General features: G+C 47.4%; 1 protein-coding gene across 1 annotated transcript in view; it reads right to left on the reverse strand.

Annotated features, from left to right (window-relative positions):
• Nucleotides 1–3,248: 3,248 nt before the first annotated feature.
• VWA3A (von Willebrand factor A domain containing 3A) overlaps nt 3,249–27,978 on the reverse strand; it is a 57,600-nt gene continuing 32,870 nt past the window's right edge. Inside the window, 16 exon segments of the mRNA XM_047087808.1 lie at nt 3,249–3,300; nt 3,492–3,589; nt 5,146–5,269; nt 6,284–6,435; nt 6,873–7,017; nt 8,041–8,185; nt 10,998–11,106; nt 12,264–12,401; nt 13,254–13,351; nt 13,886–13,996; nt 14,919–15,009; nt 16,535–16,687; nt 17,744–17,814; nt 21,114–21,309; nt 22,287–22,431; nt 22,577–22,651. Of these exon segments, the coding sequence (XP_046943764.1) occupies nt 3,249–3,300; nt 3,492–3,589; nt 5,146–5,269; nt 6,284–6,435; nt 6,873–7,017; nt 8,041–8,185; nt 10,998–11,106; nt 12,264–12,401; nt 13,254–13,351; nt 13,886–13,996; nt 14,919–15,009; nt 16,535–16,687; nt 17,744–17,814; nt 21,114–21,309; nt 22,287–22,431; nt 22,577–22,651 (1,903 nt within the window).

The following is a 27,978-nucleotide window of genomic DNA, read 5'->3' on the forward strand; positions in this document are numbered from 1 at the left end:
TTTGGACACACACATGCACACAGGCAGAGCATCATGTGAAGTTTGGAGTTCTGCCGCTCCTTCAAACTCGGACTTGCAGCCTCCTGAACTGGAAACAATACATTCCTGTTGTTTCAGCCACTCAGTTTGTGGTACTTTGTTACAGTAACACTAGCAAAGTGATAGAAACACCACAGGCCATTTTCTCTGTTTGTAGAGGTGAGTGAAACGGCAGCTATCCGAGAGAGTGACCAGACTGAGATCCATTGGGGCAGGGGTTATGGTCACTGCTGCCTCCCTGAGCCCAGCACCGAGCCTGGCCAAAGCCTGGGCTTGTCAAGCCTTAGTGAATTGTGAGGTTTTTTTGGAAACACCTTGAAGTTTACAACTTTGCCTAGAGGAAGATATAGAATATTTCCAGCACTTCAAACGTCCCCAGTATGACTCTCACAGTCACTATTCTGACTTTTGTTGCCAACAAGAGTTTTGCTTGTTCCTGGACTTCATATAAATAGAATTACTATGTATTTTTCTTTTGCCTGACACTGATCATGAGATGGATGTATATTTTTGAAAGCAGTTATAGCTCATTATCTAATTATTTATATTATTTATTTATTTGTTTATTTATTTATATTTTTAGAGAAAGGTAGGGGGGAAAGGGCAGAGGGAGAGGGAGATACAGAATCTTAAGCAGGCTCCACACCCAGCAAGAGCCCAATGTGGGGCTTGATCTCATGACCATGAAGTCATGACCTGAGCAGCAATCAAGAGTCAGGCACTTAACCTACTGAGCTATTTAAAAAACTTTTTTGGGAGTGCCTGGGTGGCTCAGTCGGTTAAGCAGCCGACTTCGGCTCAGGTCATGATTTCGCGGTCTGTGAGTTCAAGCCCTGCGTCTGACAGCTCAGAGCCTGGAGACTGCTTTGGATTCTGTGTCTCCCCCGTTTGCTCTCTGTCTTTCAAAAATGAATAAATGTTAAAAAAAAAAAAAACCTTTTTTTTAATGTTTATGAGAAAGAGAGAAAGACAGAGCACAAGTGGGGAAGGGGCAGAGGGAGAGGGAGACAAAGAATCCAAAGCAGGCTCCATGCTCTGAGCTGTCATCATAGGGCGGGATGTGGAGGAGACCCCTGAGCTGAAGTGGAAGCCAGACGCTTACGCGACTGAGCCACCCAGGGGCCCCTACTGAACTATTTTTGAAATGGATGTGTAGAAATGTACACTGTACATATGTACAAATGTATCATAAATGTATCAAACTGTACAAATGTACAAATGTGTCACAATTTATTTGTCCATTCTAGCATTGGTAGGACATTTAGGTAGTTTCCAATTTGGGGCTCTTATGAGTAAAGTTGTTGTGAAGACATTCTTGTGTATGTCTTTTATGGAATCTATGCAACTGTTTCTCTTGGAGCAGAATTGCTAGGTCGGCAATCCACTGGGTGGGGTCCCCATCCCAGCAACGCCGGAGAGTTCTAGCTGCTCTGTATCTTGATACTGTCAGTCTTTTTACTTTTCGCCATTCTGGTGGGCATGCAGTGGTATATCATTAAGGGTTTTTGTTTTTTAAGCTTGTTTATTATGAGATAGCATGAGCAGGGGACGGGCAGATAGAGAAGGAGAGAGACAGAAAATCTCAAGCAGGCTCCACACTGTCAGCACAGAGTCTGACGCAGTGCTCGAACCCACAAACTGTGAGATCATCACCTGAGCCAAAATCAAGAGCTGGATGTTCAACCAACTGAGCCACCCAGGCGCCCCTATCGTGGTTTTAATCTGCATGTCACTGATGGGTAAGCCTGTTGAGCACCTTTTTATATACCTATTGTCTATTTGCACCTGTTTGAGTGTTTTGTCCATTTCAAAACATTAGGATATTTCTCTGTTTCTTATTGATTTGGAATTCTTCATATATTCTGCATGAGTCTTTTAAAAAAAGTTTTATGTATTTTTGACAGAGAGAGAGAGAGAGTGCATGCACCCATGTGGGGGAGGGGGACCCCCCTGATAGAGAGGGGGACCAGAAGCTGGCTCTATGCACTGACAGCAGCAACCTCAACCTGGGGCTCCAACTCATGAAATCATGACCTAAGCTGAAGTCGGACACTCAACTGACTGAGCTACCAGGTGCCCGTGCATATGAGTCTTTTACTAGCATTTTATATCACCAAAAATTTACATACACACACAAAGCATCACTTCAGCTTAAAAGTCATTTTGATTCTATTTAATTAAATAAAAGCAATTTTTTCTCATCTCAGGAAATCAGACCACATAATACATGAGACAGTCATTTCATATGTACACAGCAGGGCCGGGCCCAGTGGACCCAACCCAATTTTCACCCGCTTGAGCAGGGCAGACCTTAATTCAGTTCGGTTGAACAGGTAGGGGGCAGGTGGTAAGGCTCACTGGTTTTTGCTCCCAAGATGGGCTGATGGTGAATCTGCATCACCCCCCCTGGACCAGGGTGGTGGGAAGCAGAGAGTGAGGGGACCAGGGCAGAAATAACATGCTCTGGCTGGTTTCCAGAGCCGGACTCCCACAGCTAAGCTGGATGCTCACGTCTGCCCCTGTGGCAGGTTCTGGGGACCTAGGACACCAGCCTCATCCTGGGGGAGCTCACAGCCAAGAAAAAGAGTTGGCAAAGGGAGTAAGGAAGCATGGTATGGAGTGCTAGGCATCATAAATGCTAAGTGTCACTGCCGTGAAAACAGATGTTTGGTCCGGATGCAGTGGGAAGAAGGCTGGAGGCTCCCAGCTCTTGATGGGTCCCAGGGACATCTTCACAGTGGAGCTGATGCCATCTGAGTTGTGCCTTGATGGATGAGCAGGAGTCACCAGGCAGAGGGTGGTAAGAAGGGCGTTTCCAGGCAGGCTTGGTGCAAGGCTTCCTAGCAAGTGATAATTTTGTGGCTGGAGTGTAGGGTGTGCTGGGGGACAGGGCGGGAACATTAGAGTGGACCTGAGATGTCAGAGCATTCCCTCCCTCAGCTTCCAGAGAGCCCCAGTGCCTGGGATCATGTTTCCTGGGGATGAACTCTGGGTTACAGCTTTCTAGGATACCTCACCCTCAGGGCCAGTGTGTGCTGAGCGAGTGATTATTTGTAAGACGGCCTTTCAATTTAGAGGAATCATTATTTCCAATCCCTCCCTCCCCCCCATAGTTACTACTACCCATGACACTGAGCATGCTGCCTCGTCCTTGGTGGATACTTATGAGACAGAGAGCTCATCACCTCCTCTTACCTGAGAACCCTTCTCTAGAAAAGAGTGACATTTGGTTCTGTGTTGTTTTTCTTCTGGAGTTGAGACCTAGTGGACAGGAGATGAAGCGAGGAGGTCCCCCTGACGCCCAGATTTCTGGGCCTGGTGGGGAGAAGCAGGCAGGAGCTCTTGCAGGAAGGCTGTGCCATCAGCAGGGTGGGCCCAAGTCTTGATGAGGCCCAGGGTCTGGGTGGGCTAGAGCCACGAGGCAGGTGTGAGGGGCTGCTCGAAGGGCATACCTGAAGGATTGGGCCTTCCAGAGGAAGCTTCTGGCCTTGGTGATCTCCTGGGCCAATCTTCTCAAATCATCTCCTTCAAATAGTGGCAATACGGGGTCCTTGGAAAGAGGAAATGAGTGTGAAATTAGATTCATTCAATGACTGGGTGCAACCTGAAAATCCAAAATCTCAGGGAAAAAAAAAAATTAGACCTAATCAAATGCAGCCTCCCACCCAGTGCAGGCAATCTGTGGGCCTCGGTTTGCATACCTCCAGAGACAAGGAGCTCACCACCTGCCAAGGTAGCTACTTTGCAAGTGGAACACTTTGAGGTAAGGTGTCTGAGAGTCAGCGGAGTGGGTAGTGGTGAACCAAGGTGTTCATTGGACTTCACCGCAGTCGGCGCCTCTCTTCTCAGTAGAACAGAAGTGGAACATGCTCCTTATCTCACTGTTACTCAGTGAGATCTATTCTGCCCTTTCCCTATTGCTTCTAGTAAAACAGCTGCACAGGCAGCTTTGCTCTTGTGTCAGCCAGTGGAATTCCAGAGGCTAGAGTTAGAGACACAAATGCTCACGATCAGCAAGAGAATGTACGAAAGAAAGAGGCTCCCTCTGCCCTTCGCAGCAGGAGAGGAATGATCCCATTCTGCATCTGGAGGCTATTCATAGAACCTGATTTTTTGTGGCATCAAACTGAGGACTTTTGCAACACTGTCAAGTTTGTTTTCCTGGGTTATAAGGACGGGTGAATATTTGTTACTGTCACTTGTGCTGTTCTCTGAACTATTTGTAGTATTTATCCCTAGAAGACGTATTTGAACGAAGGAGTCCTGCAAAGCACTTGACCTCACAAATTAGGCCATGTCCTGTCATCTTTAACCTCCAAAAAGAGGTTCTGGAATTCTGGTTGGTTGTCTTACGTGATGATTTGTTGCCTTGAAAATGTTCTGAGAGCACCATGCTCCCAAAAGGTATAAACACGTGCCTAGCTTTTCAGTCAGACCGGGAGAGGATCTTTGGCATTCTCGTATCTGGCATGTGTGATAAAAACTGTGACTTTACCAGATTTATTACTTAGATCATTTGAATATCTGTGTTTCAATGAATTGAACACAGGGACACAGAAATAAGCAGGACTTACAGCAAAGAGGTTAAGAGCATGAGTGTCTGGGCTGACTTTACCATTTGCTATGTCTTTAGGTGTATTCCTGTCCCTTACTGAGCCTATTTATTCATCCGTTTAATGGGTATAATAGTGGTTAAGGGGATTGAAAGGGGTAGTCTGTATAAAGCAATGGACCTGCACAAGTAAGTGCAATGAATGTGAACTGTTCTGTTAGTAAATAACACCTCCACGGGCACCTGGCTGGCTCTGTAGGCAAAGAATGTGACTCTTAATCTCAGGGTTGTGAGTTCAAGCCCCGTATTGGGTGGTTGGGTGTAGAGATTGATTGACTGATTGATTGATTGACTTAAATAAATAACACCTCCAAGCTGTGTTGCTTTCCCACTCCGAGGAGAGTCAGCCTCGAGGAAGAGCAGTAGGGAAACACAGCCCTTTCTAGCCAATACTTCGTATTCTCACAAGAGAAGCAGAGATCTTTTCAGGTAGGGGGGAATGACGTTATATCGAGACATCTGAACAGACCTCACTCAGTCGCTCCACAACCTACCCTTTCGTCCATGAAGCCCTTGGTCAGCAGGCCGTGGATTTTGAAGAGTGTGTCCTCATCCACAGGGCAGTGATAGCGGGCCCCCGTGAGGGAGGCTAGATTTCTCAGGAAGTCAACCGCCGCCCTAGTTGGGAGAACAGATGTTCTGAGGCTGGCCCACTGACTGGCCAGGCAAGTTCCCTCTGCATCCCTAGCCTGTGGGGAGCTTAAGTCTGTGCGGCAGTGGGCCCTGGACCCTGAGGCCCTGTGCCACTGAGACCACGTTGGCATCACCAAGCCCACCCCCCGTCAGTTTATGAGCGAGGCAGCTGCTGCACGAAGCAGATTCCCTGCTTCAGGGTCGCCAGCTAGTGGGAAAGCACACAGCCAGCACACGTTCCTTAAATGGACACAGAGCCAGTACCTGCTACTACGTGTTGGGGCTGGCAGGGACACAAGCGTGGCCTTTATGAAGCTCGTGGTTTAGACAGATCAAATATGCACCAAAGCGGGGCGCCTGGGGGGCTCAGTCGGTTAAGTGTCTGACTTTGGCTCAGGTCATGATCTCACCATTCTAAGTTTGAGCCCCACTCAGAGCCTGGAGCCTGCTTCAGATTCTGTGTCTCCCTCTCTCTCTGCCCCTCCCCTGTTCACTCTCTCTCCGTCTCTCTCAAAAATAAAGATTAAAAAAAAATTCACCAAAGTAATCACAGTTTTGCCAAAAACATTCAAGTCTTTTTCTGAAGGAGCAGAATCTCTCTTTTCCAACACATGTTGCTCTGCGGTGATCGTTTATAAAAAAATAACCATGGCAATGCTACTTTAAACGTTTTTCCCATCAATTTTCACAAATGTGCTCCGAGAAAGATCGGGAGGGCGAAGACCACACGTGACCGTGGGAATGGACGCAAATCCATTCTCATGCTGGAGAAAGTCAGGACTGCGGTGCCTGAGAGGGGCAAGCTGGAGATGGAGGGAGGGCTTTCACTCTGATGTAACACCTGCCTGCACCCTCCTCATTTCTCACTCACAGAGTTGGGCCCCGGAGAGATTGGGGTCTAAAGTGAGTCCCTGGACTGGGCCAGCTGCTCACATGTGTACCTCACACACGCAGCCGTGGGAAAGGTGTACAGCTCAGCCCCTGCTCCTTCTTGCCCACCTGCCTGAACAGTTCAGGGAAATGGTGTGCAGTTTCAGATCTCTTTCCTCCTTGAGTCTTTGGACTTCATTCAGAATAAGGCTGCAGCTTGTATCTGGCTTCCCGTCGGTCAGGAGGTACAATCCTTCCACATCATGAAAACTGAAGGCTTTCTGAAAGAGAGCGGGAGGGTGGTCTGGCTCAGGGCTAGGCACTAACCAGGAAGGGCAAAAACGAATTGCCTGCTGTCCCCAAGGGAAATAGTTCTGATTGGATCCCACTGACTTGTCCATTTAGAGTGAGAGACCCTCCCTTCCCCCCTTTCATCTATCACAGACCAAGGAAGCTGCCAAGGTCTAGGAGAAAGCATGGCGTACTTCTGGGCTGGTTAACCCCAGCAAGTCACTTAACCTCTCTGAGCCTCTGTGCCTTCAACTCTAAAGTGAGAACGAGGATCACTTTCTCACCAGGTTGTTGGGACAATGAAATAAAGTAACACTTCGTAGATCTAAAAGGGCTCTTTGTAATTTGAAAGCATAATGCGGGATCGGTAGAAGGGGTGATGGTATTTCTGTTTTGTTACGGAGTCGGGCTCGGGGGCAGAACTTGCCAGTAATGCTTGCAAGACTGAGGTGCTCCCCTGAGCACGCAGGTGGGTCACCCACTGCATAGCCTCGTGACAGGCTGCATCTGTGGTCTCCACCAGAGTGTCCCTCCACAGTTGTAGGTCCTCCGCAAAGCTGAGCAGGTTAAACCTGGGGAGGGGAGTGGAAAAGGTAGGGGCAGAGAGAAGGTGAAAGAGATGGGTTAGAAGATGCCTGGGTGAAGTAACCTCTGTGAGGACCATGCAAGCCTATCAGTGTCAAGACCCTACATCGAGCCCCGGGGCCCCTCGGGGAGAATGAGAAGGAGGAGGTACGCGCTGACGATTCTAGATGCAGATGAAATAGATCGGCACCCCACCTCTGTGCCACTTACAGGTCATGTGATCTCTGGCAAATTACTTAATCTCTCTAAGCCCTAATTTCCTTTTCTGAAAATTGGGGATAATAATGGAAATACCTCATTGGGGCACTGTGAGGATTGAATGAAATCATGCACATAAAGTGCTTGGCACACAGCAAGTGCTCAATAAATGTTTACTGTTATTAAGGCAAGGATGAGTCCCAGTCTAGGACCAGTCTCCTACTGTCTCCTAGGGTCAATTTTTCTGGGTAGAGAAAACAACCCCAAACCCCAATCTCTTAAAAAATCAAGTTGAGGGGCGCCTGGGTGGCTCAGTCGGTTGAGCGTCCCACTTCAGCTCAGGTCATGATCTTGCGGTCCGTGAGTTCGAGCCCCACGTCGGGCTCTGTGCTGACAGCCCAGAGCTTGGAGCCTGTTTCAGATTCTGTGTCTCCCTCTCTCTCTGACCCTCCCCCGTTTGTGCTCTGTCTCTCTCTGTCTCAAAAATAAATAAATGTTAAAAAAATTTTTTTTAAAAAATTAAAAAAAAATCAAGTTCAGCTGAAATCTACAATTGAAGGCCACCTGCTGGTTCCTTTGCTCTGTTTGCAATGGTCCCTGGGCCAGAGATGGATTTCTGAAGGCTGCTTTATTTCTGCAACAGGATGCAGTGTTACTGCTCAAATAAGCTACAGCTCCAGGCTTGTGATCGGTGAGGAGGGAAGCCCAATGAACTTCCCCTTTGATCTTCCTGCCTCACAGCCACTCACCCCCTTCCCTCTCACCTGTTACAGCGCTTCCTGCCCCGCACCCACTCGCCCCCTGCCTCTCACCTGTCACAGTGCTTGCGCAGCTGTTCCCAAATCAGCAGAATCAGCTCCGTCTTCACCTGCTGCAGGTAGGGGCCCATGGATCCCGACGTGTCCACCAGGATGCACACTTTGCTCTCCAAAATGGTGCCAAATAATCGGCGGCTCCCTGCTCCGAGGGCGTGGGGGCAGAGGCAGGGAAGGAGTGAGGGGTCGCTCCTGCCGCTGCTGGCTTTTCTCACGGCAGCTATCAAATACAAGGTCTACCAAATACACCTGTTGCTTCACTGGTCAACAATCAGATGTTAGCCCACTGGGAGATGGCCTTTGTGATGTTGTCGAGGGGTGAGGGGCGTCAGTTGTCCACGGGCAGAGCCGGTCAGTGGCCTGGGCTTTGGGACATCACAGTTTCAGCTGTGTCTTTGCCTGTGATCTGTGATCACCTGCACAAGAGGTTGTAACCACTCTGGCCCAAATTTCCTCATCCCTACAGTTAAGCGCCTGGACTAAGTGGTGTTACGGTATTGTTTGGGGCTGGAAAAGATATTATGGAGCACGGAGTCCGTCAGCTGGTCAACAGACATCAGCGGAGCCCGGCACTGTGCAAAGTGTGATGGAGAGAGGCTGCCTGGCCTCCTGGAGCTGAGAGTTGGGCAGGCAAGACAGATGTTAAATCCATAGCTATGGCTCTTCCGAGGGTCATGACAGAGCAGTAGTGGGAAGAATCTGAGTTCGGTGGGTGAGCTACCACTGCAGGATGGGCAGCTAGCGCAGGAAAGAGGTGAAGGTGTGGAAGGAACAGCCTGGGCAAGCCTGGGCCTCTCTGCTCAAGGACAGAGAGAAAGACTGTGGAAGGAATCAGGAGGACTGGATGGAGACCCTTGCCAGGGTCACACAGACTGGCAGTGACCACTGAGAAACCCATGTCCTCCAACCCACACTTTAGTCAGACAACCACTAACCCTAGCCTTTAGTTTCACGAGGCTAAATACAGAAGTGACCCAGGGGAAAGCCGAAGAACAGAAGACAACGCATCCAGCGTTCTTGAATCACGCCTCAGCGACCTTCCTGGAGGCAGTCGTAGAAGAAAATGGAAAAACTGCCACAGAAAAGATCGGCTGCTTTCCAGGAAAAGATGGACTGAGCTGGCTGGACCCACTGGCCAGGAACCTTCCAGGACTCATCTGGGGTGTTCCCTGGCAGTGCTCATGTCCACATGACAAGAGAGGGGTCATCCTGAGGCATGGGCGACGTTCCATGAAGATGGCCAGCCAGCCAGTTGAGTCGAGAAAACTCCAGCTGCAAACGGCTGGCCGATCCGTCTTAGGAACCAGATGGTGGAAACAGTGCGAGCCACCAAGCCCTGTTGTTTTGACCTCCTGCATCTCTCTGACTCTGCCCACTTTGTCCATCTCTACCATCCCCACCTCTTCCAGCTAGCCCAGTCTTTCACCCGGGCTACTACGAGCTCTATCCCCTCAACAATTTGTATTCCATGCAGAACCAGGGCGATTATTGCCAATGCTAACTTGATCATTTCCCCCTTATTTAAAACATTTAGTGGCTTCGATTGCTCTTAGGATAAAGGACAAAGACTGGGCATGGCCTCATCTCTCTGGGATGGTCTCATTCTTACTCTCCCTCGTCCTCAGCCACACAGGCTTCCTTTTAGTCCTTATACTCAGCACCGACCCCCCCCCCCCGACCCAGCCCCCAGCACCTCAGACATGCCTGTCTTTTCTCTCTTTGCCCAGGTAACATCTATTCACTCTTCAGATCTTGGCTCCTCAGGGAAGCCTCCTGTGATTTTCCTATCCAGGCCCGCTGCCCCTCTTAGAGGCCCTCACTGCCCATGCCTATCTCCTCCCTACACACGTCACCACCGTGACATTAGACTTGTCTGTGGGACTCTTTGGTTAATGTCTGTCTCCTAGACCATATGCTCCACGAGCTCAGGGACCGTGTTGGGTGTTGCCTTCCACCATCTCCCCAGCACCTGGTGGGAGAGCAACACACATTTGTTGAATAATGAACGAGTGAATAAGTGAAGCAGCCCTGGGTTTGGAAGTGTTGGTGGTGTTTTGAAGTACTGGGTGGCACTGGGGTGGCAGCATTGCTGATCTTCACACCCTTCCCAGCAGCAAACGTGCATTGCGATTGGAGAGAGGCACACAACCTCTTTGCCCCCGTGTCAGCCTCTGACGCGACAACTACACGTGGCTCTGGCAGTGCCCTCCGGAGGCTTTGGAAAGCAGCAGTCATCACTATACCCCACTGCACATGGTCTATTTTACCAGGTTCTACTGCAGAGGATTGGATCTAATGAATCTGTGTGGGACCCTGAGGAGCCCACATAGGGACCTCTATAAAAGCCTCCCTCCCTCCTTCCTCCTGTTGTCCCAGGAACCCTCCAGGCCCCAAAGCCTAAACACTCTCCTGTCCAGCTCCGGCTATCTGCCTGGCCTCTTGAACTTGATGCTTCCGGCCGTCTCTTGATCTCCAGCCCACCCTCCTCTAGGGTGTGAGCCTGGCTCTCCTGGGCCAGCCCTGCTGTCCACCTGCCCTGAAGGGGCCTTGGTGCCCTCTGTAAAGAAGAACAGGGGATTCTTCTCTGTCAGGACTTCCTCTCATTTCTGCCTTTGTAGACAAGTTCTATGGGGGTCAAATCAATGTTGAATTGAGCCTCTTGAGAGAAAGCCCCTCAGTCACATCCAGGAAGGCAAGGGGCAGGACATGGCCTTGCAGGGTGGGCCTGGACAGGCCTGGTTCCCTTCTGGTGCCCACCGGCCCATGCTCCACCTCCCTGTCATCCGGCACCTTGCCTGACCTTGGAATCCAGAAATCATGTTGTAGCTGGATGACCTTCCTGGCCTCATCCCTGACCTGTGCACCTGGTCTGGGAAGGACTGACCCTCATCCCTGGGTTGACCTTGCACTTCCCCTCATGCCCCTCCACCCTCCAGGACAGCAGGCAGGCTCACCAGACAGCAGCCACTGCAGCCTCTGGACATAGCGCCTCATCACCTTCTCCAGACATGTGATGTATGCTTCCATTTCCCTGGGCGTCCACTGGATATGTCTCACTACCCCCTGGATTAAGACAAGCCAAGGCAAACTTTGCCCCATCAGCTTTCTTCATATCGCCATCATCTCCTTAAATAGTTTAGTTGGTTGTGGTTAATAATTTCCAAAAACCTCTATTAGGCATATATATATTTGCTTAAAGGCTTTTTCTTTGACCAAACCACTAGATTTATGGTTCTAGAAGGAGTAGGGGAATTGGGATGATGGGTTTGTGGCACATGCGGTCACTGAAATAATAAAAAACATAGCATTTCTAAATTTTAAATTAGAAAACCCTTCATGGTAGGATGGGAAGTCCATAAATGTCAAACTAAAAGATGACCTTAGATGGAGAAGGGCACAACATGATAAAACCCCCATAAAATCCTTCTGGTGAATAATTTTGCATTGGTGGTACTTTTGGCTTTCTAGTTTCCCCTAACATCAATAACGTCACATAAAATGGCAAGGATAGAAAATGGGGTCTTCCAAAAACAAAAACAAAAGCAGCATGATTCATTTTTCATTTGTACTAAATTTACTTGTTCCAGTGTTTTAGCAATGAAAAAATTATCCCCAAACTAGAAACTAGAAAACACTCCCCCCCAGGGGAGGAGGGAACCCCCTGATGCTCCCCATCTTAACAGAATCATCAGCAATATTGGGGTACAGAGTTCTGCTGAGTTCTTCAGCCAGTACCCTATTCTCAGCAACTATTTTGTGTGTGTGTGGTTTTTTAAAATTTTTATTTTAGAGACAGAGAGAGAAAGAGCAGGGGGAAGGAGTAGAGGGAGAAGGAGAGAGAGAAAATCTTAAGCAGGCTCCATGAGGGGCTTGATCCCACGACTCTGGGATCATGACCTGAGCTGACCTGAGATCATGACCAGAGTCAAAATCAAGAGTCAACCGATTGAGCCATCCAGGCGCCCCCCTCAGCAACTATTTCTAATTCTCACTCCATGGAGCCCTTCTAGCTCTGGAAGATGGTGTCAGGCGCCCTAAGGAGTTGACTTTTCTTCCAACAGTATCTGCATCCCTATGTGCCAAGAACAGTCCCAATTTTGGATAGAAGCAGGAAGAGAAGCCATGTACATTCACATGGAGTTCTCACCAACACATTGTGCCATTTGAAGCTGATCACAGGTGGGAGAAAGGAAACAATAGCAACAAAAACCATGACTTACATTGATCTCTATACTGGGCAGGATGTTGCAGTATTTGGCTGACGCCAGCCCCTGGGCTGACTTCTGATGAGTGCAGCTGGGACCAATGTATCTGGAGATTTCCATCCTCAGTTTTTTGAGCCCATAATTTGCTACCCACTTTAGAATAAAAGAAAGAACTATTATCTTGGGTAATGTAGGCTTAATTGAATGATGGTCTGACTCATCTATTAAAATGTTGTATTTGAAATCTGTCTTGTGTTTGCAGTGTGGGGTTTCTAGGTCTTCATGGAGCACCCAGGGCATGTAGATTCCTTCCCCTGCACTGGGGAGAGATGCACAAGAAATACCGGCAACAGGGAACCTGCTACTTTCTAGTCTGGTGGACGCTGTTGCTTTTCCAATAGCCATTTCAACTCTCTCCCACAAAATTTGAGTGGAAAGCCATGACTAGTCTGAAGTTCAGACTCTAAACCAATTAGGGTGATCTCTGTCTCCTTGTCACGGTGAGAGATACAAGAACGGGCAGACTCGCAGCAATCAAGCATGGCTCCAGGATCGAGTCAGGCTCCAGTCAGAACCAAGCTCAGACTCTTACTGAATGGTTGTGGAAAGAGACTCTCATTGAATGTTTGTATCTTCAGGATATGAACAAGAAGGGGGATTTGTCCTGCCTGCAGCCAGAAGGTTCTGACACCACTAAGTGCTTTACCCAAAATATACTTCAATTAGTCATCAATCCTAGCAGATATACAACTGGATTCATTTTACAAACGGGGACACTGAGATTGGGTGTAGCTAAATGACTTGCCCAAGGTCACCCAGCTAGGAAGCAGCAGACCCAGGTTTCCAACACAGGTCTATTTAAACTCTTTCCCCATCTGCCATACTAAGCAGCCATTGTGAGCACATGCGTCTCCACGTCCAAGTATGTCCACCTACCTACGAGTGGAAGGTTGGCAGAAGGGATTATTGCTTGAGGGGTGTGTGCAGGTTCCAAGAACTTAATACCTCTTGGCTTGAGCAAACTGCATCCTTCCTGGGCAACTGGATAGAAGAGCTAACCCTTCGTATTCCCCTTCCCTGAGGGTATTTCTTGTAGACCGAGCCTAGGAGAAACAGAGTGAGGTTACCTCGTGCACCTCTCTTCCCTCTCCCCTCCACTCCCCTCTTTGGCTTCCTTTTGCATTTAATTTCTCTGTCAATCAAATCAGCTGGAAAATTCCTTAGGCCAATTTGCTGAAGGGTAGAGGGAGGCCGTTAGGTGGATCAGGGGAAGCGTTGGGACCTCGCCTCTCTACACATCAGTGAATCGTTACTGGGGGACTTGTACCATTTTGCAGCAATCAATTGTGGGGGTGGGGAGTGGGTAGGGACCCGAGGACACTCATCTCCACTCCCTTCCCAATTTCCCAATCAGCCTCAGAGCTGAGGACACTGCCTCTGATGGAGGATGAGCAGTGTCAAGAACTCGCATGCCCATTTCCCTGGACTGGGAGACCTGAGTGGTTTGAGGATACGCCGGCTCTGGAGACACTGCTGCCCGCATCCTGGGACAGCTGGAGGGGTCTCCCTACCCAGGGGCCTGCTGACCTTACAGTTCTTACAGGGCCATCCAGACATCTGTGTAACCTCCTGCTTACCCACATTATTCCCCGTCTCCATATAAAACAGTGAGAGAGACGTCTCTGCTTCCCTCCACTTGGTCTTCCTCCTCCATTCTGTGGTCCCTTCTTTCACTGGCTGGGCTGAAGCTGGAGGAAAATTGGCCTGTTGGCTGGAGCAGCCTGGTGGGGTCATGCGGTGACGCTGTCCAGCTTGTCTGGAAGATTTGTCAATTTCAGCTATGCTCTGCCCTTGAAATAGGCCTTCAAGATGGCCTTGAGGTCCTCAGGGACTACCCCCAAGTCTTCTGGCCTCACCTGCATCGGCAACAGCTAAAGCTGCCATTTACCAAGTACCGATGTGTGCCAGGCGTGGTGCTAAGTGCTTTCCGTAACCCATATCAGCTTATCCTCAACGTGCCCCAGTTTATAGTCAAGGTGAGTGGGGCCCAGGATCCGTAAGGGCACAGCAAAGATTCTACCCAGGTCTTGCTGACTCCACAACTCTGCTCTGAACCATTCTGCTATGTCTTTGACATTAGAAATAAGATACACGGGGGCGCCTAGGTGGCTCAGTCAGTCAAGTATCCAACTCTTGATCTCGGCTCGCATCTTGATCTCACTGATCGTGAGTTCGAGCCCCACATCGGGCTCTGTGCTGGCGGCACAGAGCCTGCTTGGGATTCTCTCTCCCTCTCTTTCTGCCCCTACCCCTCCCTCCCTCCCTCCCTCTCTATAAACTTAAAAAAATTAATAAGATACATGGTCTTGCTTCTATGAGCTGAATACTTAAATAAAAATACTGAGGCCCTGTCATGACCAGCTGGCACTGGTCATTATCCTTAGCCGGTCTTGGGCCTAAATTTCTTTATCAGTGAAATGGGGAACTAATAGATTACCTGTCACACAGGACTGATTATGGTAAGCTTTACTTGGGACAATCTTAGCAGAAGGGTGAGCACATGATAAAGACTCATAATCATCAGTCATTTTGGTTACCATTATAATTAATACATGTCTTGGCCATGCCCTCCACCCCCCTACCCACCAGCCTGAGCACGGTCACGCTTACCTGGTGGGACGCCTGCTTTGCCACTAAGTGGCCGCCATGTCAGAGCTTCCAAGGGGGAGCTCTTCTTTCTGTCACGGTCATCTTTAAGGCTCTAGAAAACAGGCCGTCTTTCCTATCAGTGGCCTGTTCTCTGTAGCAGGCCCAGACCATGTGTAGCTTACTCCCATCCCAGGGGCTGTGTTTCTGGAAGGTTCTGCCCACATGGGCACTGCCCTCATTCAAAGAACTCCACCAGGTTCCAGGAGCCAGCCTAGAGGCATCGCCTTCCCCTGCCTTCCCAAATTCTGGGATGAAACCCCAGTCTCAGCCTGTCCGTTAGGAAGCCATGCAGGGAGGGGCCTATGGGAGTCGATTCCTCTGACATGTTTGCCCCATCTCCTGCAGCAGATTCAGAGGCGACTGGGTTTTGAGGTGAAAAATTGTGTGCGTGCGTGTGTGGGTGTTTAATAACAGGGAGGGAGGGCATGCTAGCATACCCGTGGGATTTGCCAGAACTTGCTTCAGTTACCGCCCTTCTTCCTAGGACTGGGATTTTTGGGCCTCTAGCATGACAAGCAACCATTTGGGTAACTTCTGTGCCTTCTTGGGCATCTCAGTTTTAAGGGAGGAGTCCTTCATTACTGGGCACAAGTGCAATGTGGCAATGGCTGAACAGAGTTACCCAGGGCCTTGGACCAACCAGCTCACACCACTGGGTGAGCTGCTGTGAAAAGGCCTGGCTGCTGCTACCTGGCCCTCATTCCAGGAGCCTCTTTGGAGGCCTTGGCACAGCCCAAGCCTCTTCACTCTGAATCCGCTCGGAAAGCACCGAAGGCCCAAGACACAGCCCCTGAGACTCCGGGATTTCGTCCCAGAATTTGCATCTGGGCTGGTTCCTGGAACCTGCTTGAATTCTTTGAATGAGGGCACAACCTGTGTGGACAGAACCTCCTGGAAGTGCAGCCCCCGGGCTGAGAGTAGACGACACAAGATCCGGACTGGTCCCCTCATTCTGCAAATGCATTATGTTTGCAAGGATCTGTCCATCAGTGAAACACTGAAGAGCTCCAGGTATTTGCTGCTTCTGCTCACAAGCACTGTGGAGTCCGGAGTCATTCTGAGGTCTCTCTGATTTCTGCAGTGGGGTGGATATTTTAGGTAGGACAGGTTGGATCGGCTGTGACGGGGATAAGGCCCTAGCAGGCACAGGTCTACCCTCAGGGTCCTATCAGGCCCCTGCTAAGCCTTGGGCAGCAGTGGCTCCCATGGCAGCAGGAGCCCATTAGATACCCTTTGCCCAAACAGACCCTCCAGGATAAGCCCTCCTGCCTTACAGCCATCAGATGTAACAGTGGGTGCCAATTCCATGGAGTCCTTAGGAATCAAGCTGAGATAGCCAGGCAGAGCCAAAGGTGGGTGGAGAGGAGGCCAGAGATGCTCCCAGAGCTGAGAAGCAGATCCCCCAGAAGAGGGGGAGCTGGAGGTACCCCCGGGACATTGACCACTGAGCATCCTGCCCCCACCCTGCTGGCCCTGGGGTCTGGGAGAGTGGCCTGGGTCATTTTAAGATCTAGGAAAGACTAGGAGACAAGGTGGCAACAAAATCCACGCTGTGTTATTAGGGAGGGGAGTCAAACCATTCTGGCCACCGAGGGAGCTGTGGGCTTGGAAGAATAGAGTTTCCTGGGCTGACTTCTTTGCTTGAACATCTTTGGTTTTTCTTTCAGGAGGGCTGAGCTTTCCACTTCTTTCCCAGACTGGTTCTTCAGTGAGGACACCAGTAAGGCACACTGCAATGGGGACTGGGCAGGTTAGCAGCACCCCAGCCACGGTGTGCCTCCAAGCAGGGGGCAGACAGACAGAGTGCACATGCACAAAACACACACACACACACACACACAGCAGGAGAGACTGGGTCCATTGGCACCTCTGGGCTCCTGTTTCTGGGGCCATAAGCACTGTGGATCAAAACTATTAATTGTAAGTCCCATGTATGTAGGGTGTGGGATCCCTCAGGCACTGGGCTAGTTAATTCCCTGGGGGTCCCAAACCCTCGTGCCAAGAAAGCATGCCAACTATGCTTTTAGGGCAAGTGCTATTTAAAAAAAAATTAATGTTTACTTATTTTTCAGAGAGAGAGAGGTGGGGACGGGAAGAGAGGGAGAGGCAGACACAGAATCTGAAGCAGGCTCTAGGCTCTGAGATGTCAGCATAGAGCCCAATGAGGGGCTTGAACTCACAAACCACAAGATCATGACCTGAGCTGATATCAAGAGTTGGACACTTAACTGACTGAGCCACCCAGGTGCCCCCCTTCCTTGCCATTTTAAACAAGTATCCAGTGCAATTTTTAATTTAATTTTTATTTTTATTAAAAATTTTTTTATTAAAAATTTTTTTTAACGTTTATTCACTTTTGAGGGACAGAGAAAGACAGAGCGCAAGCAGAGGAGGGGCAGAGAGGGAAAGAGACACAGGATCTAAAGCAAGCTCCAGGCTCTGAGCTATCAGCACAGAGCCTGACGCGGGGCTTAAACCCACGAACTGTGAGATCCTGACCTGAGCCCAAGTCAGACGCTTAACCTACTGAGCCAGCCAGGTGCCCCCTGTGCAATTTTTTCAACACCAACCAGCACTGACAGCTAGGAAGGGCTACAGAGGGATTCTACTCAGAGACCTCAGAAGGAGTATGGCCCTTCTACCACCTTAATCGCGGACTTCTAGCCTCTGAAACGGTGAGAGAATAAATGTCTATTGCTTTAAGCCGCCTAATTTGTGGTACTTTATATGGCAGCCGCAGGGCACAAATAGAGAAGGGCAGTCGTTTGCCCACACGTAAGGCATACCTTTTGGGAGTAGTTGAGAGCCTTTTCCATCTCAGACACGATGGCATTGATGTCATCGCTTTCGTAAATACCTGGAAGCAAGGCACATCATGAGCATGGAGGAGGGGTGTAGATCATGGAGAGCGTCCATATCTCTTTACATGAGGGCTGTGTGGAGGTGACCTGAGCCCGAGGGGCAGGAAGGGGTCCTGATGGGCTGTGCTGATCAGGTCCCCCACCCCCCACCCCCACAGCCCCACCCAGTGGTGAAGGGGATGGGCAGGTACATTGAAGTTACCAGTAGTGGGGCCAACCCCAGGACCCAGTGGCTTGCACGCAGCTGACTGCCTTCACCCAGAGGAAGGACAGGCTAGGAGTGATGGTCCCGCTATTCCATTGAGTAAGAAGACCCACCTTAGGATTAAACTATCTAGTGTCTGTAGTGAATATTGGTGACTTATTTGAGAGGGACTGGAATGTAATGACTAAGAAGACAGACTCTGAAGTTGGCCTGCCTGGGTTCAAGTCCTGGTTCCACCACTTACTAACCACATGCTTTTGGATTCTGTCTCAGCTTTCCCATCTGTAAAATGGGGATAACCTACTTCAGAGGATCATTGTGAGGAACAAATACTAATACATGCAAAATGCTTGGAACTGTGTCTGGCATATGATAACTATTCTAGAAGTGTGTCCTGTTATCAGCAATCATCACCGACAATAACTTCTATGTATATGCCCAATGCTTTTCACAGAAAGAGCTGGGAAACAGGGCCCCAGGGTTCCAGCCCCAGCTATGCCACTGATTTTGTACCACAGGTAACTCATGTCCTTGGGAGTCATTTCTTCATTTCTAAATCAGGGAGGGTGGAATGTACTAGTGGGTCCTGAGCCTCAATCACTCCTGTGTCCCGGTCATGATTTTGCCTTATCTCCATACCACCTAATCCATTATCTGTATTATCGCTTTTGTTACTTAAAAGCATATATATGTATATATGTAATTGAGACATATATTATTGACATAATGTATCACATAATATGACATGATATTAGTTTCATGTGTACAACAAATCATTTTGTTATATACATGAATATTTATATATATTGTGAAATGATCATCATAATGTCTATCTAACATACTTAAAAGTATATTTTATTTTATTTTATTTATTTATTTATTTATTTTTAAAGTATATTTTAAAAAAGAAAACTTATGGGCATCTGGGTGGTTCAGTCGGTTAAGTGTCCAACTCTTGATTTTGGCTCAGGTCATGGTCTCACATTTCATGAGATCAAGCCCCATGTCAGGCTCTGCACTGACAGCACAAAGCCTGTTTGGGATTCTCTCTCTCTCTTTCTGCCCCTCCCCCACTTGAGCACGCTGGCTCTCTCTCTCTTTCTCAAAAATGTATAAATAAGACTTTAAAAAAAAAAGAAAAAAGAAAATTTATGTCTCTTTAGAAAAGAGAAAGTTAGCACTTTTTTTTTTAAGTGTTTATTTTTGAGAGAGAGAGAGAGGGGGAGAGAGAGAGAGAGAGAGACAGAGCGCGAGTGGGGGAGGGGCAGAGAGAGAGGGAGACACAGAACCCGAAGCAGGCTCCAGGCTCCGAGCTGTCAGCACAGAGCCTGATGCAGGGCTCGAACCCACGCACTGTGAGATCATGACCTGAGCCGAAGTCGGACTCTCAACCGACTGAGCCACCCAGGTGCCCCTGCACTTTTTTTTTTTTTAAACCTAATTTATTTATTCATTTTTAACTAGGCTCTAGGCCCAATGTGGGGTTTCAGCTCATGCTATGGATATCAAGAGTTGCTGACTGACCCAGGCAGGCATCCTAGACAGTGAGTACTTTTTTTTTTTTTTTTAAGTTTATTTAATTATTTTGAGAGAGAGAGGTAGGCACGAGTGGGGAAGGGGCAGAGAGAGAGGGAGAGGGAGAGGGAGAATCCCAAGCAGGCTTCATGCTGTCAGCACAGAGCTGGCTTGATCCCACAAACACTGAGATAATGGCCTGAGCTGCAATCAAGAGTTGGACTCTCAACTGACTGAGCCACCCAGGCACCCCAACAATTTCTTTTTTTGTGATAGTTGTAGGGGATCAGAATATGCATGCCATCCCAAAATATGCCATTTTGGCATAGGATTATTTTGAGCTGAAGAGAGTTGAGAAACAGTCAAAAAGTTCTCTACCCTCCTCCCACCTCCATTTGCCTAAGAGCAGGATGTAAATTTCCATTTTAGGGTGTCTCCCTCTGCCTTGCCAGGAAGAGGAGGAAAAGCACCGGAAACAACAAACAACCCTGACCTTATGTTAGTCCCCTCCTTCTGTTTGCCTTCCCACAGTCTACCGCCCCTAACCCCCTTTCCTTTGTCTTGTCATTTCTTTTTTTTTTTAATTTTTTTAAATCTTTATTTATCTTTGAGAGAGAGAGAGAGAGAGACAGAGAGAGAGAGAGAGAGACAGAGCGTGAGCAGGGGAGGAACAGATAGAGAAGGAGACACTGAATCCAAAGCAGGCTCCAGGCTCTGAGCTGTCAGCACCAAGCCCGATGCGGGGCTTAAACCCACGAACTGCGAGATCATGACCTGAGCTGAAGTCGGACGCTCAACCGATTCAGCCACCCAGGCGCCCCTGTCTTGTCATTTCTTTACAAATGCCTTGTCCCTGGGGCGCCTGGGTGGCGCAGTCGGTTAAGCGTCCGACTTCAGCCAGGTCACGATCTCGCGGTCCGTGAGTTCGAGCCCCGCGTCAGGCTCTGGGCTGATGGCTCAGAGCCTGGAGCCTGTTTCCGATTCTGTGTCTCCCTCTCTCTCTGCCCCTCCCCCGTTCATGCTCTGTCTCTCTCTGTCTTAAAAATAAATAAACGTTGGAAAAAAAAAAATTAAAAAAAAAAACAAAAAACAAATGCCTTGTCCTTGGTTAAGACCCGATATTGGCCTTAACATATTTTTAAGTCAGGGCACCTGGTTGTGTCAGTAGGAAGATCCGTGCGACTCTTGATTTCAGGGTCATGAGTTCAATCCCCACACTGGGCGTGGAGCTTACTTAAAAATAAATCACTGAATAAGTAAGTAAATAAAATATTTTTAAGTAGGCTTGCTTTTTTTTTCCTTTTCCTCTAAAAAATTGTGATAAAATATGCTTACCATAAAATTTACCATTTTAACCATGTTTTAAGGGTACAGTTCAGTGGCATTAAGGATGTTCATATTATCTTGCAATCCTCACCACCATCCATCCCTAGAATAGGAATTCTGCTTTTTCAAACGTGATTTTCACACGCCCTTTTTCTGGAACATATCTATGGCACAGGGAGCTATGTTGGTACCGAGACAACTTTCTGGAAGGAAGGAGGTACAGGGGCCTGCCAACACTCGTTCATGCACCTGTGTCTCCAAACCAGTGGAAACGTCCGGCCGTGGCCTGGGTGATCTCCCGGTAGGCGGCGGCTGTGTCGGTGCGGCTGGCATAGCGGGCAGGGGGCATGATGTCCATCTGGGGCTCGCCCACGTAGAAGAGACATATGTTCAGCTGGAGATCGCAGCCCCCACAGGCCTCAGCCATGTAGGCGCTGAGCATGAGCTGTGAGGGGAGAGAGGGCAGGAAGGCCCCACAGCTGAGGGCTCCTGTAGCGACTGGTTTCAGGTCAGTTGAGCCTAATCCTCCTTCTTCAGGGCCTGTTGTGTGCCTGGTCTAGTACTAGACGCTGAGGACAGAAGGATAACTGAGCTTGGGCCACAATTTCTCTGTCTTAATAGGTAAGGCCAGGGGGGTGGACCTGAGAGCCTGGCCATGCTGAGTGTGGTCTAGGGACCAGAAGCATGGATGTCTCCCGGGAGCTCGACAGGAAGGCAGACTCTCAGGTCCCAGGCCAGGCCTTCGGGAACAAGGTCTGCATTTTCACAACATCCCCAGGTGACTTTTCTGCACATTAAAATCTACTTTGTGGGGGGGGGGGGGCCTGGGAGGCTCAGTCGGTTACGCGTCTGACTCTTGGTTTCGGCCCAGGTCATGATCTCACGGTTTGTGGAGTCTGCTTGGGATTCTCTCTCTCCCTCTCTCTCTCTGCCCCTTCCCTGCTCTCTCTCTCTCTCAAAATATAAATAAACTTAAAATGTTTAAAATAATAAACTTTAAATTTTTTTTTTTTCAACGTTTATTTATTTTTGGGACAGAGAGAGACAGAGCATGAACGGGGGAGGGGCAGAGAGAGAGGGAGACACAGAATCGGAAACAGGCTCCAGGCTCCGAGCCATCAGCCCAGAGCCCGACGCGGGGCTCGAACTCCCGGACCGCGAGATCGTGACCTGGCTGAAGTCGGACGCTTAACCGACTGCGCCACCCAGGCGCCCCTAAAATAATAAACTTTAAAAAGTAAAATAAATAAATAAAAAATAAATAAACTTAAAAATAATTAAAAATAATAAATAAATAAATACATAAATAAATACATAAATAAAGTCTCGTTTGGAAAATCATGCTGGGGAAACCCGTCGCTAGGCGTCCACCTAGGGGAAGATGTGGGGTCAGAAAGGATGCCCAGGACGAGGCCTACCCACCACGTCCTGGTCAGGGATGCCACCCGTGAAGAGGTAGATGCCCTGAGATTGGTGACCGTCTTTGTCCTTGAAATCCACTTCCACAGCCTTCCGCAGGGCGCTGAGGACGTTCCTGCTGCCGTGACACTGCAGAGTCAGGGCCCAACTAGGAGGCAAGGAGGGCCTTGCTGAGGGAGGCTGGCTGTGAGGCCCTGGAGGGAGGTCAGGGATTCTGGTGGAGAGGGGGACAGAGAAAACAGCACCGCAGAGGCTGCCCTGAGACATAGCAGGGGCCTCTGACAGTCACCTACCGCCAGGCGCTCTGCAAGTTTTCGTGGTTCACAGCAACCATCTCTGGCCTCCAGCTTTCTATTGTGCTTCCAAACCTTGGCGGGGAAGGAAAGAGGGTGTGTTCTTAACCAGGAGATCTGGCCACTCTACACCCCAGGTCTTTGGGCTCCCAGGTCTTTTTGGGGAGCAAAATTCTGACTACACCGAAAAATGCTAGGATGTCCCTGGCCTGGGCCAGCCGCAAGATTTCCTTGCTGGTCCTGACGTGTCACAGTACGTTCCCGGTATGAGCAGAGCTGAGGGGCTCTCAGTGGAGACACAGAGCCAGGACCAGCTATGGCCAGGGTTCCTTTCTGATACCAGCTCCCTTCTCTGGGTGAACTCCCCAGCCCCAAAGGAGAGAGTCATTTCCCCCTTTTTAAATCCCCCTAGCACTGATTCAGCCCCATAACTCACTTTTTTCACTCTGTCTGCACGATAGTTTTGAATTAAGAAAAAAAAAATGCATCATCTCATTTTCCCATGAGGCAGAATTTAAATCCTTGAGAAGAGGACTGGGTTGCCTTTCTCAAAGGCAATCCCTTTTCTAGCTCAAGATTAAGTCTTCTACCTGATCTTCTGAGACCTGCTGCCCACAGACGTCTCCCTCCCCCTCAAACTCCTTCCTCCTCTCTATTCCACTCTTCCCCCTTGTCTCTGTGAATGTTCAAGCCTATTCTTTTTTTTTTTTTTTTTTAAGTTTATTTCTTTATTTTGAGAGAGAGAGAGAATCCCAGGCAGGCTCTGCACTGTCAGCACAGAACCTGATGCAGGGCTGGAACCCATGAACCATGAGATCATGACCTGAGCTGAAACCACGAATCAGACACACTTAACCAACTGAGCCACCCACGCACCCCAAGCCTGTCCATTCTCAAAAATAACTTCCTCTTTCTACCAGGGACTCTCAATTAGCTACTTCTCTTTTGTATGTATGGACGAGCTCCCTGGAAAAACAATGTCCCAGCATCTCCTTACTCCTCAACCCACTGTAGTTAAGCTTCTGGTAGGTTCTCTGGCAAATATTAACAATGACCTTGGTCATGATCTCACCATCCTGAGATGGAGCACTGCCTCTTCAGCATGCCGACAGTGCAGAGCCTGCTTCAGATTCTCTCTCTCAAATTCTCTGTCTCACACACACCGCCCCTTGCACACTTTCTCTTTCTCTCTCTCAAAATAAATAAAACTTAAAATAAAACCAATGACCTTCTTCCCCCTCATGAAAATATGTATTGTAGTTGGTAATAAATCCTCTATTACAACTGGATAAAAATTTTAACAACATCCAGAGAGTGAAAATTTGTCCAATTTTATTCCTCAGAAAAAAATTCTGTTAACTTTTTACTCTATATTCTTTCAGATTAAAAAAAAAAAAAAAAAAGCATAGGTGTGCCTGGCTGGTTCAGTCTGTAGAGCATGTGACTCTTGATCTCAGTTGTAAGTTCGAGCCCCATGATGGGTGTAGAGATTACTTATAAATAAATAAAATCTTTAAAATAAATTTAAAAAATAAATGTGTAAAACTTGTCAAATCACTGAGTTGTACCCCTGAAACTAACATTGTGTGCCAACTATACTTTAAAAAAAAACACAGAAGAAGTAAATATATATTTACAGAAATGGAATTATACAGTACACACTATTTGTAATCTACCTGTTCCCTTTCGTTGGGACTTACGGAGGACATTTTTCTAAATGCACACATGTAACTCTCCCTCATTCTTTTGAATTGTTGCACTGTCAGGATTGTTTTACCAATTTTTCCAAGGGTCATGCAGTTTGTTTCCAGGTTTATCCGTGTTAAGACTCTGTACTGAACAACCCAGCATGGTTATCTCTGTACACTTGGCTTTGTATTCCCTTCAGATAATATATAAAGGTTTAATTGAAGGAATGAAGAATATATACTTAAAAATTTAATACAAGGGCTATACCAAATTATACTTCTACTGACAGTTTCCAAGAGTGCCCTTCTTACTGCATCATCACCAGCACTGGGCACTGTTATTATTTTAAACCTTTTAAATATTCAGTTGCCAAACTGAATTCCAAAATCCTGTATCTCATTGTTTTGTTACCAGTGAGCTTTACTGTCAAATTCAGTAGATTCCTTCATTCTTCCCCTTCCTGCTTTTCTTCTGCAGGATCAAACTCTGTTTCTTTCTGAGACCTCGCTTCTCAATACTACTCTCTCCTCGTTTTCCTCCTACCTCTCTGCTGCTCCTCTCCTGTGTTTCTCTGGTGGTTCCCTCCAAATGTCAGTGCCTCATCAGTTCTGTCTTTGGTTGTCCTCTCTCGCCTTCACATCTCCACAGGTGCAATTCATGCACTTTCCTGTGTGGAACCACATAACCAGAATACTGATGGCTTGCAGACCTGTGCTTCCTGGCTAGAACTCCTCAATGGAACCCCTACAAGGACATCTCCTCTTGGAAATCTCTAACTCTACATGGTTAAAACTATCTTCTACTTCCAAGATCTGCTCCATCTGGGCTATCCTCTCTTCACTGTTCTCTCACCCCCTATAGCCACATGGTAACGACGCTTTGCGGATTCTAACTCTGCAATGGCTCTCACACACATCCCTTCCTCCATCACCATGGCCAACAGTTCAAGTCTACTCCACACTAGTGCAGACCACTGGAGCGGTCCAAATGGCCTCCATCCCTTTAATGCGTCCTTCGCACTGTGACTTGAGCATTCAAGATCCGCTCATCTTATGACCTTGCTTAAAATCCTTTAATGCCTATATGTCCTGTAGTACAAAAGCTCCTGAGCACATCCTCTATGTATAAATTCTCCATCACCTGTTTTATTCTGTCATGCACAATCTCTCTTTCTCACCCTGTAACCTACTGAACTCCCTGATGGCCTCCCAAATTCCCATAGTCTCCGTTCCAACACAATATACAACGTTCCACAGTTCCAACACCTGTATGCTTCATGTTGTTCCCTTTGCCAAAAATGCCTTTCCTCCCCACTGCCCCCATCATTCACATGTGCTAGGTAAACACCTGCTCACTTGGTAAGACTTGGCAAAAGGGTCACTTCCTCTGTGAATATTTTCTGACCTCACTCTGCTCAGGCAGGATGGTCTGATCCTGCTTCTACGTATTTCTGTAGAAAACAGTTAATAACACTTATTTCTTAACATGCCTGTCTCCCTCTACTAGACCCCAAGTTCCTTGAGAACAGGTATTATGTGTATGCACTTCTGTATCCCCAATGCTGAGTGTAGTGATTGGCACAGAGCAGGCTTTCAATAAAAGTTTGTTGAATGAATGGATGGGTAAATTAATGAAAACATTGCCTAATATGTATCTCTAAGCATTTTTTTCTGTAACATTTATTAGAAAAAGATTAGGCTCTGGTACAGAATAATATATAATATTAACCGCTGTCTTAATTGATTTAGAATACTCTCTATTTGAGAGGCACCTGGGTGGCTCAGTCAGTTAAGCATCTGATCTCGGCTCAGGTCATGATCTTACAGTTCCTGAGTTTGAGCCCCGCATCAGGCTCTTCACTGACAGCTTGGTGCCCGGAGCCTGCTTTGGATTCTGTCTCTCTCTCTCTCTCTCTCTCTCTCTCACCCTTTCCCTGTTCACGCTCTCTCTCTCTCTCAAATATAATAAACATTAAAAAAAATACTCCCTATTTGATATGAAGTGATACAAAAATGTATAGTTCAAGTGGGTTCCTTTTCTTTGTCTCCTAATTAGTGAAAAAGGTATGCCATTAAAATAAATATATAAAACTATATATATATTTGAATTATATATAGCTATATATATAAATTAGATGTGACTATATATAATACATAATTTAAATATATGTATAGTTATAATTTAAATTATATATATAATTTATTAATTTATATAGCTATATATTAATTTATTAATTTATATAACTTATAAGTTATAATTTATAACTTATATTTATAAGTTATAATTTATAAGTTATATATTTATAACTTATAATTATTTATATAATTTATTAATTTATATAACTATATATATATAACTGCATATAATTTAAGTTATATATAGTTACATATAATTTTCTTTAAGATTTTATTTTTAAGTAATCTCTACATTCAATGTGAGGCTCAAACCCACAACCCCAAGATCAAGAGTTGTATGCTCCACTGACTGAATCAGCCAGGCACCCCAGTTGTATATAATTTTTAAAATATATATGGGGGCACCTGGGTTGCTCAGTCGGTTGAGCATCTAACTTTGGCTCAGGTCATGATTTCACAGTTTATGAGTTCGAACCCTGAGCTGGGCTCTGGGCCGACAGCTCAGAGCCTGGAGCCTGCTTCGGATTCTGTGTCTTCCTCTCTCTCTGCCCCTCCTTTGCTCATGCTCTGTCTCTCAAAATTGAACAAATGTTAAAAAAAAATGTTTTTCGGGGCGCCTGGGTGGCTCAGTAGGTTGAGCGCCTGGCTTTGGCTCAGGTCATGATCTCACAGCTCTGTGGGTTCGAGCCCCACATCGGGCTCTGTGCTGATGGCTCAGAGCCTGGAGCCTGCTTCAGATTCTGTTTCTCCCTCTCTCTGCCCCTAACCCACTTGCATTCTGTCTCTGTCTCTCTCAAAAATAAATAAACATTAAAAAAACTTAAAAAAATTTTTTTAAATATATATTTTAAGGGCACCTGGGTGGCTTACTAGGTTAAAGCATCTGACTCTTGATCTTGGCTCAGGTCATGGCCCTGAGGTCATGGTTCGTGAGATCGAGTCCTGCATTGAGCTCTGTGCTGACAGCATGGAGTCTGTTTGGAATTCTCCCTCTCTCCTTCTCTCTGTCTCTCTGCCCCTCCCCTATTTACTCTTTCTCTCTCTTAAAATAAATAAATATGTTTTAAAATATGTCTATTTTATAGATAATATTGATATTTTAAAGTATATATCAAATTATTTATATATATGATTTAAATATATAGAATTATATATTATATAGTTACACATAATTTAAACATATATAGTTATATATATAAGTCTATATAATTAACATTTGGGATTGGAATCCTAAACGTTTGGCATATTAGGTCTTGCTAGACCTGTACCAAGACTGGGGCATGCCTGGGGCCCTTCTTTTTCTCTTTCATGTTTATCAGCTCAGAATCCAAATGGGGCAATGGGCTGAGTTACTTTATCTTGGCTGATCAAGCTGTGTGTTTTGGGGCCACTTACACCTTCGCCCCAGTGGGACTGTCCTGCAACCATTTAATTATTCAGTACCGCAAACAAGATGATTCAAATCAGATAAGCTGATGGCCATCCTAGGATGCTGGGTGCTGGTAACATCTGTCATCCAGCCACCTGCCGGGAACCTCAGCCCAGCAGTGGCACAGAGCACCCGCACCCCCTGCCCCC

This window comes from Lynx rufus, unplaced genomic scaffold, assembly GCF_022079265.1.
Source record: "Lynx rufus isolate CCGP_SWC_20201006 ecotype Redwood Valley unplaced genomic scaffold, mLynRuf1.p SCAF_23, whole genome shotgun sequence".
NCBI lineage: Eukaryota > Metazoa > Chordata > Mammalia > Carnivora > Felidae > Lynx > Lynx rufus.